The following is a 19,104-nucleotide window of genomic DNA, read 5'->3' on the forward strand; positions in this document are numbered from 1 at the left end:
GAGGCTTTTGATAGTGTCTCTCACAGGATCCTTCTGGACAAAATGTCCAGCACACAGCTGGATATCTATGCACCAGATAAGCAACTGGCTCATGGGTCAGGCACAAAGGGTTACAGGGAATAGGGTGGCATCAGACTGGGGACATCTTCATTAATGCCCTGGATTCAGGACTCCAAAGAGTACTAAGTGTGCAGATGCTAGTAAATTGGGATTTTAAGGAAGGCAAAGCCAGATCCTGCAGCTTGGAAGTGTCAACTGTAGATGTACATACAAACTGGGAAATGGGAGGTTAGAGAGCAGCACTGGGGAGAGACATCTGAGGGTCATCATCAATGACAAGTGGAAGCTGAGTTGGCAGTGCCCTACCAACCAGGAGCTGGGGAGCAGGACAGGGCACAGCATCACCAGCCAGGCAAGGGAGGGGATTGTCCCACTCTGCTCTGCACTGGAGCAGCCTCACCTCCAGTGCTGGGGGCAGTTTTGGGATGTAAGAGGGGCATAAAGCTCTTAGAGAGCATTCAAAGGAGAGCTACAAAGGTGGTGAAAGGCCTTGAGGGGAAGCCTTATGAGGAGCAGCTGAGGTCACTTGCTCTGTTCAGCTTAGATAACAGAAGACTGAGGGGAGACCTCATTGCAGTTTGCAACCTCCTTGTAACCAGTGATGGAACCTGAGGAAATAGTCTGAAGTTGTGTCACAGGCGTTTTAGGTTGGAATTAGGAAAAGGTTCTTCACCCAGGGGATGGTTGGGCACTGGAACAGTCTCCCCAGGGAAGTGGTCACAGCACAAACCTGACAGACTTCAAGAGGCATTTGAACAATACTCAGACACATGGTGGGTGTCTTGGGGCTATCGTGTACAGGGAGTGAAGATGGACTTGATGATCCTTTTGGATCCTTTCCAACAAAAGATATTCTGATTCTATGTCTTGTGTTGCCTAAAAGTCTTAACTGCAAAGATGTTTTGTGTCAAATTATGAGCAAAGCCAATGCCTAAACTAGAATAATGGAGAGATAACTTTAAATTAATCAGCTTGGGTATTGCAGTTAGACAGTTGGATTGGCTATTATTCTGTATTTTGTGTGCTGTACACATGCAGGAACTTGGCAGTTTGTTCTGTGTTGTGATTTTGTGGAGAAACTGTAGAATCTGAAGTGAAAAGCAGGAGTGGATGAATTATAGACATGCCCCTCATGAACTGTAAATCAACTCCTTCATCTGCACCTTGTAGGCAGGACTTGGGTAACCAAATAGTGAACCTTAAGGTAAGATTTAAACATAATTGTGTTTTAATGATGCCTTGAATTTAGTCCCTTAGAATAGCACATGGTGAACTGTGTTAGAAATGAGGGATCATGAATTCAGTCATCCTCTGTGATGCTTGTGTTTCCCAACAGGAATGGTCAAGCTCTTTATTAAGTAGGAGCAAGATATGACTGATAGTGAGAACTATTTTGAAGCATTCTTGTCTGTGCATTTTTATCTTTCATTCCTCTCTTACTTAATTTCTTTACTGTTATATTAATTTTTTTCTTGTTACAGTTATTTTATGTTATATGTGTGTTGTGTATTCTTCTGTGCCCAGCTGTCTTCTTAGCTGCTAACTTAGGAGCCCTTGTCAAAATGAAGGACTATACCATATAACACCTTTTGAAATCATCAGAAGGTGATTTCAGACATTCCTCAAAGTTTGAGACAAGGCAGAAACTCTACAGAGCCAAAGAGGAACTTGAAAACTTTAACAGAACAATAACCTGCAATGGAACAGAGGCACACAGGGAAATACACAGACTGTTGTTGCATGTTGGATAGATAGTATTTTTAATCGCAGTTTTTTGGCTCCATAAGACTGCTTGGAAAGGAAGAGAAAAGAGGATTTGGCTGTAAATAATTCTTTCATTCATCAGACCCCAAAATTGTGAAGATATTTGAATGAGCACTTTGATGTGCAAAGACCACAAAAGTCAAGGGAATCTCAGAGCATGTTAAGGTGTGAAATTTCTCAGCAAACGTGATTACAGCTTTAAATAATTAAGTGATTAAAACTCAGAAGGGTCTAATGTGGTCATTTAGTCCAAACTCCCGCATAATGCAAGTATTAATCAGAGAAATCCTATGGCCTAATTAAATTAAAGTTTATATTTCAAAAATATATATAAAATAAAGTTTTTATAAATAAATTTTAAAAATCAATTAAGCTAAGAAAATACAGATTAAGATTTAGTTTTGTGTGTGTGTGTGGGTCCAAGAAACCAATCTTGGCTAATTTCTCTAGTGTTTGGAAGAAATAATTTGAATATCATTTCTGTTTTCCAATGTCTGGTTTCAAATTCCACATTCCAAGATCGACTTAACTTTAACAACTTCCCATTTGGTCTGTTTTCTTGTAGATATTCTGGTGTAATGTAGGTGCCCCTTACCTTTATTCTTAAATTTACCATACTAACACTGTACATTTTTAAATTGAAGGCATGCTTGTGGCCAGTTTTTAAGTACTTCCAGTTTGCAGCAGCAACTTTACATTGATGGCACCAAAACCTATGTGGAATATTTCAGTGATAGTTATATCAGTAGGAAATCTCAGAATACAATCACAGTGATTTGGATTGGAGAAGACCTCTGAAAACCATGCAGTCCAAGTCACCTGATAAAAGCAGAGTCTGATTGAACTGTATGTGTTGAGTATGCTACCCTGTGAAATGCTCTTTTTATAACCACTTGATCTAATATATATATGTATGAGTATTTATTAGTATATCCACTTCCTATAGCACTCTCTGGGGTGGAAAAGGCTCTGTTGGATGATCACAGCACTGTGCTTATGTCATGGTGTCCAGTTTTGAAAGGGGATGTGAACAGCTATCTGCTGTTGTGCTTTAAATGTATTTACAGGCTTACTGCTGAGGTCTAGAGCATCCATGTGGAGAATTGAGCCATAACATTTAGAAATCTGTATGTAGAAATGTATTATTGGGCATCTCCCTCAATTACACTGGCACTCATGTTCAGTTCCTTGCTCTTCATCAATCTGACAACCAGGAGCATGTTTTCAGAGTGAAACATTAGCAAATGAGTAACATATTCCTTTGGGAATATGGACAACTAATTTTGATCCCAAGATATAAAAGGCATAATTTTCTTAGTCTTAGGTATCAAAATGGTTGAAGTTCTTCAGAATTTTAGAGGAATTATATAGACTGTTAACTAATTTTACTGTGGAAAATTTTACTTGTTTTTAAAAGTAAAACCAGTAAGAATCATGGAACATATCCAGTCAGACTGAGGGTTTTAAATTACAGATGATACTTACAATAGCTCCAGATAATAGTCTGGAAGTATATTAAGATTGGTATTCTGAATCAGAGATACTGTTAATCATTTTTTATTATCTCTCTCCTCTTGATCGATATAGCGTATATGAAATATATATTTGAATACTGATATGAGCAGGTTACTTCATATCTCTTGTGTTTTAAGTCTGGATATCATATGCAGTGGTGAAAGATCTTCTCAGTGAAGGAAATGTTTTAACCAGACAAGACCTTCACAAAGAGGTTTATTTTCTAAATACAATAATAGTGTTAGTGTTTATTAGTATGAAACATAATGAGGCTATATGCAAGGAGGTTGTCTTCTCACTCTCCTCTTCAATAAATTTTCTGTTCCTAGACATGTCAGAATATAGAATAATGCAGAAAGAAATGTGAATAAATTAAGGTCATCAAGGAAAGGATGTCCATTATTCTTCTGTCAAATGTAACATCCAGACTTGAGCACAGAAATTAGTGGCTTGTTTCTGTCAGGTGAAGCCCTGTACTGAAATTTCTTTGGGCTATATGCCTATATCCTGCCATCTCTTTATAGCTCCCAGTTTTAAACTGGCAGTTTGTTCTTCTAGGAGAATGTAATTTCTTCAGAAAAAATAATTATTGGGAATTAGTGGAACTATGCAAATCCCATCAATGGAGTAAGAAACAATATTCTGCTAACGTTACATTTTGCCTTTTACTTTCTTCCTTCCTCTCTTAACATTCCATTTCCCCACTAATTCTGATAATTTTCATGTTATTAGGCAATTCTCCTTTCCCTGGACACTTGTGTAAGTGTCTGCTATGAGTTAAACTCAGGGCCATGTGCTATTGTTTTATTGTTCTGTATCTCATGAAGCTGTAGATATGAAATATACATCCCAGAGCAGACATTTAGAGACATTTTGGAAGTCTTAAAGCTTGCCAATGCTTCCTTCAACACCCCTCTGTTGGGATATTCCAAAGACGAAATATGATGTGCCATTATTTTATAGTTAGATTTCTATTTTGAATATAAAATATAAATTGTGGAGCCCTCTAAATAGAAAATTGGAGCACCAGTTTTAATTCTTCTTGGTGTGTTTTCCAGATTTCTATAATCTGCTGCCTAATTTACATAAAATAACTACTACTTGTGCATCTAAATTAGTGTTTAGGTGAATTTAGGAGTGAACTTTTAAAACGTATGCCCCACTTTTCCTCACCTACTGTATTTTTTGCATCATAGAATATTCTCTAAGAACATAAATTGCTTTTATAATTTATGTTTTCATAAATTTTTTTTTATGTGCATTATAATTTTTCATGTAATGAAACCAGAGCGTGCTTTCCAGGAGCGAACTGTACACCGCTCCAACTGATGAAGGGCAGTCCATCTGTGGGACCTGACTGGCATTAGTCCAAATTGAATTCCCTCGAAGCACAAAGAACATGTATTGCTTCACTCCCCTTATCCATCACAACTTCCTCCTCTAGTCAGAGGCAAAATAGCTGAAGTAATCTGAGCTGGCTTCTGAGTTTTCTCGCTTGGTTATTGAGGTAGTGGTACGAGCAACATAAATAATTTTGTGCCTTTAAATTATGTATTCATAATCAAGTTTATTATGTTGTCATGATCAAGACATCACTGCACCACAACATTATCCTTATTATGTAGTTGAAAATCGATAGGACTGAAGGATGGAGTGGTAAACTGATTTGAAGGCCATACAAAACTGGGAGTAAAAGTCAGGTGTTTTGTCATGCTGTTTAAAGCTGTAAGTGCTCAGCTACATTTTATAATATCATAATGGACACCAGGGGATCCCTTAATGTCATCAGCTTCCAATTATTCTCTTGATTAACTGTTTATTTAGTCTCATTATACAGTTGGATGTTCTGTCTTGCCTTGCCATTTACAATTGGCATGGTTGTCCAATGATCACTTGCACCAATAATCTCATTTCACATTAAAAGGGAATTTTAGGCAGTCGAATGTAGCTCCCGCTAACATAGCTCTTTTCTCTGCTAGAAGTGTTTCCAGAAACAGAAGCTTGTGTAGTTTCTCTGTACAGTTTTAAAGTAGCTTATATATCACTGGTGGTAAATATGTTTCCCAGTATGCTGAAGAAAGAAAGCCTCTCTGGATGCTGCTTAGAAAGTCACATACAGTTGGCATTTTCTGCTTTGGTTTGTTATTCTGTGTAAGACTTGCAGAGCTTTTCTGTTCTTTGGCTTTAGGATTAACATCTATTCATAAGTTAATCTTGAAAGGTCCTTGGAGCAGCTCTAAAGAAACATTCAGGAGGCAGATTTATGTTTCAACCTTGTTAATAAAGTGCAGTTAAATATGAAAGAAGCTTACACGAAATCTGTTTCACATTCCCTTTGTTGCTCACTCTCACACAAGCTCTGTGGATGACCAGTTAATAGCACCTGAAACTAATCAGAGTTCTCTGAAGAAGGAGCTTTGGCACTTCCATAGTTTGGAGGAGTGGCTGTTTAACAGGAGGAGCTGTCAGCATCTTCATAACAATAATATTTACAATGAAAAATAGAGTATTGTAGTGGTGGGGATAAAAATTCAAGCCATTTTTTTGTCAATGTTATGCTTTGTTTCATCAATTACAGTGATTTCACCTTAACCTTTGGCATGTGAGTGTAGTAGTCTTTTTAGGAACTTAAAAATCCTGTCATTAAAATTAAGGTGATGTGAAAATGACCATAGTGGGAAGTAGATCAAGGATTCATTCAGCTCAACATCTCATATATTTGTGCCAAAAGCATTCTGCCTTGGAAGTAGTATAAGAAATGGCTAAAACTTTTTCAGGAAATATTCCTCTACTCCCCAGTAATTTGCAGCTCAGTGATTTCATATCCATGAATCCTCGTGATTCAGATTCTCCTTGTTATTTTGTTGGGTTCGTTTCCCCCTCTACAACAGCCTGCTACAAGTTTCCACAACTCAAATGCATGTTGTATAATATGCCTTTGTTTACTTCTGGGCCTACTTTCTTTGCATTCCTGTCCCTTTATTGAGCAAGTTGCTTCTTCCTGACCTTTTTATGTCACTCAAGATTGTGCCATCTTTATTGTATCTTCTCCCAGTTATATCTTTCCAACCTTTTTTCTTTTTGTTTCCTGTTATATTTGAAAAAAGTTTGTATGTTTGTTTCAAGGAACAAGGTAATTTGATTTCATCAGTGACCTATATATTCCATTGTTGCAAACATCCCTGTTGAGGATGTTGGTCATCTCAAATATTTGGTACTATTGAGAAATGCAACTTAGAAGCAATTTGCCAGACTTTCTTTGAAATATGAAGATTTGTTAATGCTTATCTAAGAAAGGATTTTGAAGAGAAAGAATAGCAGAGGAGACTTACACAGGAGATCTGTTTTAAAGGAAATAGGCCTCTCCTAAAAAACTGTCTGAAAGAATAATTCTTAAAAAGATGGAAGATCCTTAGATCCCATGGTGTTTGCAGCACTTCTATATTTATAGACCTTCTCAATGTGTTGATTTTTAAATGATCAATTAGATCTGAGAAGTAAAACAACTGATAATTTTTTTCAATTATTCCAGAAAATGGAGCCCTAGAAACATGAATTAAAATTTAAAAAATAAAAGGTAGGAAATGTGTTGACTTATAAATAATGATTCAGTTTTTAATTATATATATGCATTTAACTTCATGCATGATAATTATTCTGATACAAACCAGATTTGAACAGATTTATATGCAAACAGGGTTAAAAACAACAATAACCCCCCCTCAAAAAGCCCCTCCCTAAACAAAACCCTGAACAAAACCCAACCAGGCAAAGTAAACAATTTCTTTTTTTTTTTTTTTTTTGTGGCTCAGAAGGCAGAACTAAGCCAATGTATTTAGATAGCATAAAGTAAATGGATGAGCTATTTATCATATGTTAATAGGAGTTTTCAGCCATTTAGTTTTTATTTTTGTTTAAGTTTTAGTCACTTCCCCCAGAAGGATGAGAAGTTAAACCTGCAAAGAAAAATTGGAATTGTGTTCATTTTGCACTTTTGGTGAAATAATGAAAGTCTTAAAATGATGAGATATTACTCTGTAGACAAAGGTACAAAAATGCTAATTTATTGCTAGACTGCAGCGTCCAATTTGCATTCCAAATCAGACTGCAGAGAGAGCTCCCCAAATTAGTAGGTGCCCTCACAGTGTGTTTAACCTATGTTTTTCCAGAGCAAACTCCCAGCAGTGTATGTGTGTATGTGCTTCCTCGTGTACATACCCACATGTGGTGCTTCACCATTTTAAGATCCAGTTATTTTAAAGAGCTTTGAAGAAAGCTAATTTGAGATATGAGGAATCAGAAAAAGAATTGATGCAAGAACTGCTTTAAACCTCTGAACTGCCTCTAAATTCCTGTTTACTGTGACAATGAGGATGTGTACAGAGCATAAAATTTGCAGTGATTAATGTCTTGTGTTGAATTGTGCTTGTGTGTAAACACATATACATACACACAAAATGGTATTGCTATAAAGATATTTTTTAGAATACTGTAAGGGCAATAGTGTATATTTGCTGTTAGTTCCTGATGATACAGATATATGAGAAGAAGAGAAATGAAGAGTCATATTATTCTTAAATGTGCTGATACAGGAGGAGGGGGAGAGGCGGGGGGAGAGAGAGAGAGAGAGAGAGAAAGACAAGTAATACAGCATAAAGAACCCACAGGCATTTGGGCTTTCCCACTTCAGTAGCAAATAGGGGGAATTATGGGTTGGTGGTCTGCTTCCCCTTAGGAGGACACTCCTCCATCTGTTTTCAGTACAGCCTGTTTCCAATTTAAACACAGATTTCAATACAAACCTCAATTTCTTTACTCCATTTTATATGCAAAGTGAGGCTTATGAATCGGTGTCATTGCTGTAAGGGCTCAGACCAAATTTCCCCCCAAAATTCACAGGCTGTTCATTTGAATACCTGCTTACAGTGGTACACAATGGGCAGCTTTGAGAAGAAAAATTGATAATCTTCACGGAAGAGTAATTTGAATGAAATTACACTTGACAGCCTGTCTCCAAGCAAACAAGGAGAGTGAGGGAGCCTTAGCTAAGCTCTGAGGACTTGCCTAAGCCTCTGCTGTTGGAGCTTCCCAGGGAAAAAAAAATCCACACTTTTTCGTACATCTGACTGAAGCTTTTGATTAATTCTCTGTAGCTGTTTCTAGTGAAGAAAGGTAGCCATGGAAGAGAATATGGAAGAGGGACAAACACAGAAAGGTATTGTGTTAAAATTGCTTTTTCTTTGCATGGAGATAATTATTTTGCTGTTCTTTATTTGCCTTAGCAGCATGCTGTAAGGTTGGGGAATAGATATCTGTATGTGGCAGATGGGGAAAGACGTATTATTTTCATATTATTTACTTCATTTTTCTCTCTGCAATAGCACATAGCATTAAAAGAGTGACTGCCAGCTGATATCTGGTATGAAAAGAATCTAGGTAGCAAATTTTGCATTTCTGCGAATAACATTGCGAGCATTTAATGCAGCCTGCTTTCCAGACTAGTCTTTGTTAATGTTCATTTATTTCACGTTTTCACGCTTGTCTAGCTGGGTCAAGGGAGTCTAGTGTGAACTATGAGAGAGCCACTCACACAATATTTGGAGCTGGTTGCAGTTGGATATCTAACAATGTAACCAGTATTTACACCTTGAATGAGAATCCAGACTGAACAAAGACCTGGGGTATATTTTATATGTATTAGGCAGCATTGAAATTTCCCTCTGCCTTTTTGCCACTTTGGTTTTGTAACGTGTTGCAGCAGATTTGCTATCGTTCCAATATTTGCATGGCATAGATTTGCAGAAATTAATTTTGCAGGCTGCAGCTGAAATTGCTTTAGCAAGATGTACACAGCATGTTCAGAGCATTTCTGTTCCATGGCTTCTGAATGAAAACAACTGAATGTTTTGGGATATGTTAGCACTTAAAAGTCCAATTTAAAGTGATTGTGGACAATTAATTAATGTGTGGATCTTTGGGAGACACAGTGTTTTCAGTCTTTTCACTTAAGTGTTATTCTGTACAAGAGAAATAACAGCACTGAAAGGAACCAAGGCTTTTTTCATTTCTCTTTACTGCAAGCACAAAGGGTAATCCTAGTGAATGTTTGCTGTGTTAAATTTTTATTCCTTTCATTTTACATTTTTTTAATTCACTTCCATTCTTTGAGGAGGATATAGGAAGTTGCCAAATAATTTAGCATAAATTGCCTGTAAAGGCATATTTTTCTCCACTGATGCCATATTCTGTTTTTCTGCTCCCTGATCAATCTGCTTCCTACATGTAAATGTCGTGCTTTCTCATTATAAGTGACCCATTTAGACAGAATGCAGCTTTGAATTGTTTATGGTCTTGACTTGATCTACATGCACAGTATATAGTCATGACAACATTAAAAGAGGATATATGTGCTCTATGTGTATACACACTTATTTTTATCAATAAATACATTAGTACTTGATTACAGCAGTTTCTTCAGTTGAATTTTGTTATTTGTAAATGAAAGATGGAATAGGAAAGTACAGGACAGGTCAGTTTTTCTGTTTTGTTTTGGTTTGGTGTGGGTTTTTTTTTCCTGAAGGTAAAAATCAATACTTTTGCTCTATGATTCAAATTGTTTAGGGTGCTTTACACTTAGAAATAGAACACATGCTTTTTAAAAAATTCTGAAATGCATTCTTTTGCTTCTTAAAACTAGTAAATCGAACTGTGTGACCAAGAAATCAAAATACGTCATTGCTACCAAATGATGTTGTCTGAAGAAACAGTGTGAAATTCAAAATCCCTAAATTCTTATTAGGGAGAGGGGGGAAAAAAACACAGGGGAAAAAAAATGCAGAGAAAGAAAAAGAATTTTTTTGTACATTGAAAGAATTTGTTACTGATAAACTGTGTCCTCATTGTTCAAGCAGTTGAATGACCAATAGCCACTCAAATGGTGTGATTAATAGTGTGATTACAACAGCTAACACTACTTACCCCCACCCCCATTTAAAATACCATGTGTGCAGCCTTTTTCCCCTTTAGTGGTACCCAGCTGTCATCACAGACAGTGGCACAAGAATGTTAAGAGCTCACAAATCATATGTATTTTTCCTTAATGATGTGAAAGGGGATGCTGCTTAGTTTCTGTCACCTCACCTGTGAACTTGTCATTTCAAGATGTCATGTTCCCTTCTTGCGTTATAACAACTTTTAGAATATATTTAGAGTTTCAAGAAAATTTGCAATTCAGGAGGAAAAATAAAAAATCTTTTCCGTTTTGAATTTTTGGAGGTGCTTGACTGTATGATAGGGCAGTATGGGGATGATTATGAAATCCTGAATCTCCCTAAGTTTTGCATATTGCACTTGAAAAATATTGACTGGTACTAGTATGACATGATAGCTCTCTTTCACAGTTTCTGGGGTCTTTTTGCTTTCATTTAGTGTGATCTATCTACTGTGTGTTTAATTGATATCCACAGGATAGTTCCAGGTCACCCAGACCAATTTTGCTAATTGTAGTGTTTCAGATATATGGTAATTCACATATTCTACTTTTCAGCCTCCTGCCATCTCGAATGAAAATGTTTTTTTCTTTCTCTTTTCTGATTTATACAAAATCAATGGGAGTATAAATTGTCAGTCCTTATCAGCTCCTGTGCTTTTCACAGCAGATGCTTTGAACCTCCCACTGAACAGCATTACGTCTTGCTAGCAGCCATGATGGAAGTGAATAACTTCATATTGATGCGTTTCATAAAGATGATCAAGATAGCTCTAGCAGATTTGGAAGTCTTTTTATTTCTGAGAATTTTATCAAATAAGATATAATTAAGTGCAAACATAATTCTTAACACAGTGGCTCCTAATAATGACCTTTTGCCACAGTCTCTCAACATGCTAATGTTTAATACTTATGATTTCTTTATGTCTGTATCTTGGAAAATTATAAGCAGGGAAATAAATTCCTTTTTTTTTTTTTGTCTGAAAGTAATGAATTATTAGAAACTCACTTCAAAGTAAGGTTCGTCTTCTCCCCTCCCCATTTTCTTTCTATTGGATGCAGAACGTGTGTTTTCATACTGGCATCAGTACCTTTAATATGGTTAAATGAGATAAGGCTGTTGTCCAGCAGTTTTCAAGTATAAGGCTGTAAAAATTGAAACCAAGAATAATTTCTATTTATAAATTTCCTGTTTTAAAGTACTGGAAGACTTGTTGTGCCTCCCCTACCCTGTTTTCTTCCCCTTGATATCCCATTTCCTTTGCTAGGAACTCAGTAAATGTTGGGAAAGAGGTTTCAAAGGTATTTGCTCTGCAATTATCACTAGCTGTCCAAGAACTGAAAGTGTGTAGGAAGTCTGTCTCAAATATGAAGTCAATTAACAAAATATATTCTAGAAGGTAAAATGTCATAACATCTCAGGAATATCAACTTGTTCACGATTTCTGTAACACTGACATTATGCTACATCCTAGACTTCTACCATACTAAGATATTTGACTGCAGATTTGCTGTCTGGAAAACCCAGGGTAACTAAACTGGGTTTATTTTCCAAAAAATATCAGGTCCACTAAAAGGCAGAAATTTCACTGATGTCTTTAGGGATGCACGCTAATTTTGAAAACCTCATGCATAAATTGCATGTGGCAGTGGTAGGTCTCAGCTGTCAGTGTTTGAAAGACAATGATGTCAAACTGATAGCTTTATGATGTGGAAAAAGGTGTATTTCCAGTTCCTGCATTTCAGGTCTTCTCTCTGAGATAGCACTAAGACTGCAATGGTGTCCCCAGCCCCAGTTATTCATCCCAATAAAGAACTTTTCAGAGGGCAGGCACGGTAATTTTTTGTACTGTAAGGAACTTGGCACAGGGGAGTGATAGATAATTCTCTCCACAATCTGTTTCAGAAAAAAAGAGAAATGTTCTGGAGCACAGTAAATCGTACCATTTGCACTAAATGGAAGACGAATTTGACTTTTTTAATGATTCATCCATAACTGCATTTTGCAGTTTGAATTCCTACATAAAATAAACTCTTGGGAATGAATGGAACGTCATGTGTTTGAAGAGCAGCAAATAGGAGGAAGAACCTAATTTTACTTAAGCTCTCTTGGCTGTAGTATACCTAATGCAGTTAAGATTTCACCAGTAGGACAGCCAAAAAAAAAAAAAAAAAAGTAGTATTATTGTGAATAGAAAGGATTGAATGCCAGAAAATAATGTTTGGCTGCATTAGCAATATAAGTGGATCTGCAGCCTATTATCAGAGTTTTTCATTTGTTGTCACAGCATACCAGTAAAGGAGAGCTTTAAGCAGAGTTTTGGAAGAAAATCATAAGAAGACTAGCATGCTATCAGTAAAATGTACACACAGACTCTGCTTCTTCAGCCATGAGAGGGTAAATTGTTTCCTCTTACTTCAGTACTTTTTGGAAAATGGCAGACTGACTTAATAGGATAGTACAGAGTAGTGAAATGAAATTAAAACTATGAACAAAAATTATGTGTTTTATTTCATATTAAGAAACACCAACAGCCGAACAATCCAAACACTGCTGACATCCTTTCTAAGTTAGTCTTCTAAGTATTTTTATTTACCTCTAAGAAAGAAGAATTTTCCTTCTCTTTTGACTGTTGTTGCAAAGTTGGTTAAAACAAGAGTGAGGAAATCCCAGTATTTTGCACTTTGATTTTGTTTGGTGACAATACTTGTAAATAAAGCAGAGGAATTATTTTTTATTCTTTAGTGTAAATGCCACACTGAGTGACAGCCTTGTATCTTCAGTTGGATCCTTTTTATGTTGTTAGCATTCAAAAGGAACTCAGAAATAGTGTTTAAATTTGGCCTTATGAGTAGCAAGTAGCGGACATTTGCTGGCTGACATTCTTCATACAAAATCTGGATTTGTAGTGCTTGATTCTTAAAGAAAACATGGTCAATCTCTATTTACTTTGGGAATATATTTTCAGTTTAGTAGATTTAGTTCCCAAGCTTGTGTTCATATTGGATTTTTGCAAGTTGCTTCAGAGTAGAATGGTCTTAACTTTCATTATGTTTATTGTTTCCTGTCCTTACAGGTATGTGTGTTATAATAAGATTATCAGATAAAATACTCACTTAACAGTTACAAAGTCACTAACAGAGTAAATAAATTTCCTTTGTAATCAATGCTAAATATGGAAATAAATTTTAGCATCTGGCAAACTATCTCACTGTATTTCCTGCTTAATACTCCTTAGTAGTTAATCAATATGGCTTACTAATGAAAAATGCAATAACAGTAAATATGAATTTGAAGTTAATTGCTCTAATACTGTAAGAGTTATTTTCCTTTATGTAGTAACTACAGGCTACCTTACTTAATATTCTTACATAAGGAGCACTGACTCGTAGAGCTGTAATTTGAATATGTTATTATTCAACACATTAGGCTTTTATTCTAAGATAATGATGTAAATAAATTTAGTCTTGCTTGCTTATTTAATCTTTAACATTGAATGTCTCTGTTAATAGTAGAAAACTTTGTATTTCTTACAGGCTCAACATTATACTAGTCCTAGGCATGAAAATCCAGCATTAGTAGGACTTAATTATAATTTTTTATACAGTCTTTCAGGGCAAAAAACATTCCAACTGCCCCAAGGCAGATTGAATCCTCAATTCAATGTGTGAAAATTTAAGTCTTCATGGTTATTTTGACACTTGGATGTCAATTTCATAAATAAGCTATATTAAAAAGATTTTTCATAGGAGATGTAAATGCTTGGGAAAAAAGTGTTGAATGTATTTTAAATTATTGATTTACACTAATTAGTGAAAAAATACTGTATCAAAATAGCAAAATGAATTTATAAAAAGCTTTTTTGATACTTTGTGAAAGTAAAGGCTCACCTTTGGAGAAAAGGGGCTATTCTGGGTTTCCAAGCACTCTAAAAAATAGGAAATAGGAAGGACAATGCTGTAGAAGCAGTAAAATTAAATTTGATTCAGCTGATTTCTTAGGGTCTTATGGAGAAGGATTGAGAGATTGTTATACCTATTATACAAATTATTTTCATTTTAGATTGTGACTGTGCATTCCTTTCTGATAAGTACCTTAAACAATTTGGCAATGTGACTTTGTGACCTGTTTTAAGTAGCCTGCACTAAAATTCAACATGGAAGAATGGAGGAAACACTACTGGCCTCACATAACCATGATGTTTGCTTTCTTGATAAAATAGTTTTTACCTATTTTTTCTCTCCATATGCTTAGGTGAGAGTATGCTATTTCCTCCAAGTAGTTTTATAGGGAGGACTGAGTAGAAAATGATAAAAAAACCCCACATTTTTGCGCTGTTTTGTCTCATATTTTAAACACTGCGCATGATTTTATAAAACCCGTGAAAAATATAGGCTGCTGATAGCCATTAAAAAACAGAATGTAAAAAAGGCAAAGGTGAATATTAATCTAATATGAAATACTTTATTGGTTAATATTCTGTTTGGCAATTCTATTTCAGGAGAATTTTCAGCCACTTTGAGTGAGTAAAATGCAAAATTCCTGCTAATATCTTATCACATGGCCAATTTCTGAGACAGGCAGCAAGTCCCACATTGATGTGTTGGCACAAATCTTTCTCATGTGGGAGTGGGGAGTTAGAGAACCTTCAGTTCCACTGTGCAAGGAATGAGGAATAAGTCTTGTCATTTTCTCAGCTGCAGAGGGATCGAACTCAGAGCATCAAAATTGAGATTCCAAGTAGGAATTAAAACTGGGAACTGTTGTGTACCTGTGCTCTAGGGTCTTATGAAGGAACACCACTGACACAAAAAAATGGCTTATGTATTCTCTTAGCTTGTCCATGGTAACTCTTATGCTTCAATGCATTAGTCTCAAGAAGGGTAATTTTTATCTTTTACTTTTTTCCCCTCTAAAATTTTCATCTCCTCCTTACTAGTTATCATGTAGGAGTTCAGTACTCCTTCCAAAATTTATACTTCAGCCATCTGGAACAACATTTTTCCAAATAACAGTGGCTGAAATGGAACTATTAAATGCAAGCATTACTCTTCTTTTTACACTTACAATGCACCTGACAGTTGCACTTGGACAGTTTCTGAGGATTTTTTTATTTGGTTCACATAGTGAAAGTTTCATTTTTTTTCCCACAGTAGTGATAACAATACAATTATTCAGCAAAGGAATGTCACAATAAATTTACTATCAATTTTTAAATTGAGCAGTGCATTTGCTGAGGTTCTGATACAAAACTAGACCAACAAAAATGCATTTGCTACACTTTCGGTGTATGAGATTTGGAGTAAGGTTCTACTGCCATCATTTTAAAAGAACTTAGGGCAAAAAATATTTTTTCCCCTTGCTTGTCAGTATCTTCCTTTTTGTACTCCAGGAGTGCAGTTTTTTTAAAAATTCCTCTTAAAAAAAACAAAAAGGAAAAAAAAAAGTAGCTCTTTTTGATTGTTGTCCTGCTTTTAATTTTTTATGTGGAAGCACTTTCTTTTCTTTCTTTTGCTTTTACTTTTCCATGCCTGGAAGACATGGAAATTAAATTCTGCAGCATTTTAAAATCTCTTCTGGGAACATGCAATAGAAGATGACAAGTGCTGGATGTTTATTAATTAAGTCATAGCTGGTCACATCCTACTTCTCAGGTTGCAGAAGAATGATTTTTTACAGCCAAAATTGGACATTAAGGAGGAGTTTGAAGGAAGAGAGTAGTGGCATAGCTAAATGATTAGGCAGGGTTGCTCTGCACTAAGGCACAATGAAAAAGGAGTAGAGATGATTGATGATTGTGCTGATAGAGGTTCAAGAGAGGCAATACGAACGGAAGAAGAAAGAAATAAGCAGTAGAATTTGAAATACCTTTGGAGGGCTTCAGAAGACTGAAATTGATATGATAATAGGGGAATCATATGATCATTTATGTCAAAACAGACCTCTGAGGTCATCAGGACCAACCATAAACCTAGCACTGCCAAGTCCACCATTAAACTATGATGGAAGACAGTATTAGAGTTGAAAGAACATTTATATTTTACATAAGTTAATAGAAGCATACATCTGAATTATCTTTTTAAAATAGTGAACATTTAATCTAAGCACATTTTCTCCCCAAGTAAAGCAGCAACTATGTTCATGGCTACTAATAACACCATAAAATGACTGTGGTAATATTGTAACTGTGGGCACTTTCTAGCTATTTGAGGCTACAGGTGAGGGCAAAGGCAGAGAAAGTCTGGTTTTATCTTAAAGTGATGAGAGGTAGGAAAGATTCTGTTAGTTGGAAAAGGAAAGTATATCACTTCACATACGTGGAAAAGAGTTATCACAATTGACTTGTTGGCCTAGTTTCTGGTGAAGGAAACTGGTATTGCACCCCCTTGCTTAGCAAGGTGATGTAGCCAGTGTAGGAGGCTCCATAGTGTAGTGGCACCCTCTGCTACTGGTGAATCACTTTAGCTTTCTTTATGTAGTTTGTCAAAGCCTCCCACCCCCTGCTTTCCTACCAAATCATCTCTTACTCTAATAAGATACATGCAATTGTAAGCACCTGGCATAACTTTGAATCTATTTAAAAGCATTTAGAAAACATCCATGGGAAGGGCTTGGAGTATATCTTTGCAGTTCTCAAGTGAGGAGCTTTGACCATAGCTAAGAATTTAGGTTTGCTTATTTTTATGCAGGAGTATATCCTGAGGTTCTGATGCCATGGTTTTGATTGGTACTGCAGGGTGAGATGAGGAAACCCATCCAAACTGAGTACTTATCCCTATGCTTGGATGGCACAGAGCTCTGAGTCTCATCTCTCCTGAAGAAAGCTATTACATACACCCTGTTGTGTTCTACTTCCATCTGCCACATTGTTTGTTCCCAGTCTCTTTTACCATTATGACTCATCTCACACCACACAACCTTCAAAACATTTTTGGTTCTGAGACAGGGAAAGTTGCTGTCAGTAACATGAATGCTTTGAGAGCATTTGTGAGTTATCCAAGTAACAGTGAAGTCATTCAGTTGAGGATTGCTTTCCTTGTTAGTGAGTGGTGATAGACAAGGTAAAGTTACCTTAACCTGTCCAGCAAATCAATCCTGGCCTTTTGCCACTTAAAAACCATAATGTGTCCTAGTTTATATGTGCTAAGTGATATACATTCAGCAACTCCTTGCTCTTTACTGGTCTGCTTGTTCTGCAACCTCTGTGATGAAAATTTATTTCCAGCCACATTTTCCAGCATAATTTATTTACCATGTTCACGACACAACTTGGAGTTGGGATCTGCTCTCTGAGATGCTTACATTTGATTTGCTCTCTTTCCAATGGAGGAGGTGGAGAATGGCTGAGACAAACATGCTGCTGTCACTTGGACCAGACAAATGCTTCTGTGCCTTACCTGAGTACAGTGTTAAACAGGCCAGGCAGCTGCAGTAGGAGAGGATGTAGTGTCTGATACTGGGTGCAGTGAGCCCAAATACAGCCTCTCTGTCTGCTGGATTAGTCCATTGAGGAAAACCTTAACTGACCAGATGTCTGTGAAATAATTTTTAATTTTACTGATAATGATGATGATAGCAAAATAAAATAATATTTTGAAATCTGCATTAATGTGAAAGAACTTATAAACTCTAAAAAGATTGTGTTTTTCAAAAACATTTTAACCACTAAAGAACATGTACTTAACTTCTGGGGGTAACGAGGTGATAAGTCATGTGAATAGTAACTCAATATGCATAACTGAGGATGAAATTAAATGTCTGAAATTGCCTTGAGAAAGGGACCATTGACCACTAGCCACTGTGTTGGTCATGAAGGTATTCAATTATATTATTGAACGTTGTGTTATTGATTTTTAAACTGAGTAGCTTTAGTATGAAATGCTTCCCACTTAAAATGGTTTGCCTCTGTTCATGATTTCTTGATAAACCAGTCATGTATAGAAAAGGAATTCACGTTTCTGGCTGATTGACACAAATACAGTGATTTACTTTATTGGGAATTAATCTGAGTATATTAGATATATAAAATGCTTTTCCTATTTGTTGTGGTATTTCAATGCAGCAGCACAATTATCTTCAGAGAATTTCTCAGCCTTCTAATTTTTTACTGACACACTAACCACTGCTTCTGGCCAACATACACTTTTGACGTTATAAATAAACATAACCATGATTTCCCCCACCTTTCCTCTTAGTAGGAAGATTCCTTGGAAACACCTGCAGATTCTCTTTGCAGTTCTCATGGTAGTCAGGTGCCTTATTGCCATGTTACTTAACTAGATGACAGAACTAGATTAAAATGGAAGAGTGTCTTGTTTTCCAGGTGTTCATAATCAGCTTGACATCTACTCTGAGTCACAAAACATGTCTACTATATAGTCTTGCCTTATATTTGCTACCTAATGCATTCATTTTGCTGGAAAATTCATACTTCTGATAGAGCATTAAGGACCCCTTTTATCCACACTGCCTACCAATGTTGTAGAAAAGACTAAGGTTTGCTTGCAAGTGCATATATGGCCCTTGATTACTTCCAAAAATTAAAGACATCAGTAAATCTGGAAATCTCAAAAATCAATGGCCAAATTTTGCAAAGACAATCACTGAGGTTGTGGATCAATCCCTGTATGGGCTATTTACTTAAGAATTGAACTTGATGATCCTTATGGGTCCCTTCCAACTAAAAATCTTCTGTGCATCTAAATATACACCTTTGATGTCATGCAGTGTGGGTAATCCCACTGGTTTTATATCAATATAAGCAAAAAGGAAGCAC

General features: G+C 36.2%; 1 protein-coding gene across 1 annotated transcript in view; it reads left to right on the forward strand.

Annotated features, from left to right (window-relative positions):
- Positions 1-8,517: 8,517 nt before the first annotated feature.
- GPM6A (glycoprotein M6A) overlaps positions 8,518-19,104 on the forward strand; it is a gene marked incomplete at both ends in the record, with an annotated part of 112,582 nt that continues 101,995 nt past the window's right edge. The window contains one exon of the mRNA XM_084204527.1: positions 8,518-8,554. Coding sequence (XP_084060653.1) covers positions 8,518-8,554 — 37 coding nt within the window. The remainder of the gene's footprint in view (positions 8,555-19,104) is intronic.

Source organism: Fringilla coelebs (assembly GCF_963513975.1).
Source record: "Fringilla coelebs genome assembly, chromosome: 4".
Taxonomy (NCBI): domain Eukaryota; kingdom Metazoa; phylum Chordata; class Aves; order Passeriformes; family Fringillidae; genus Fringilla; species Fringilla coelebs.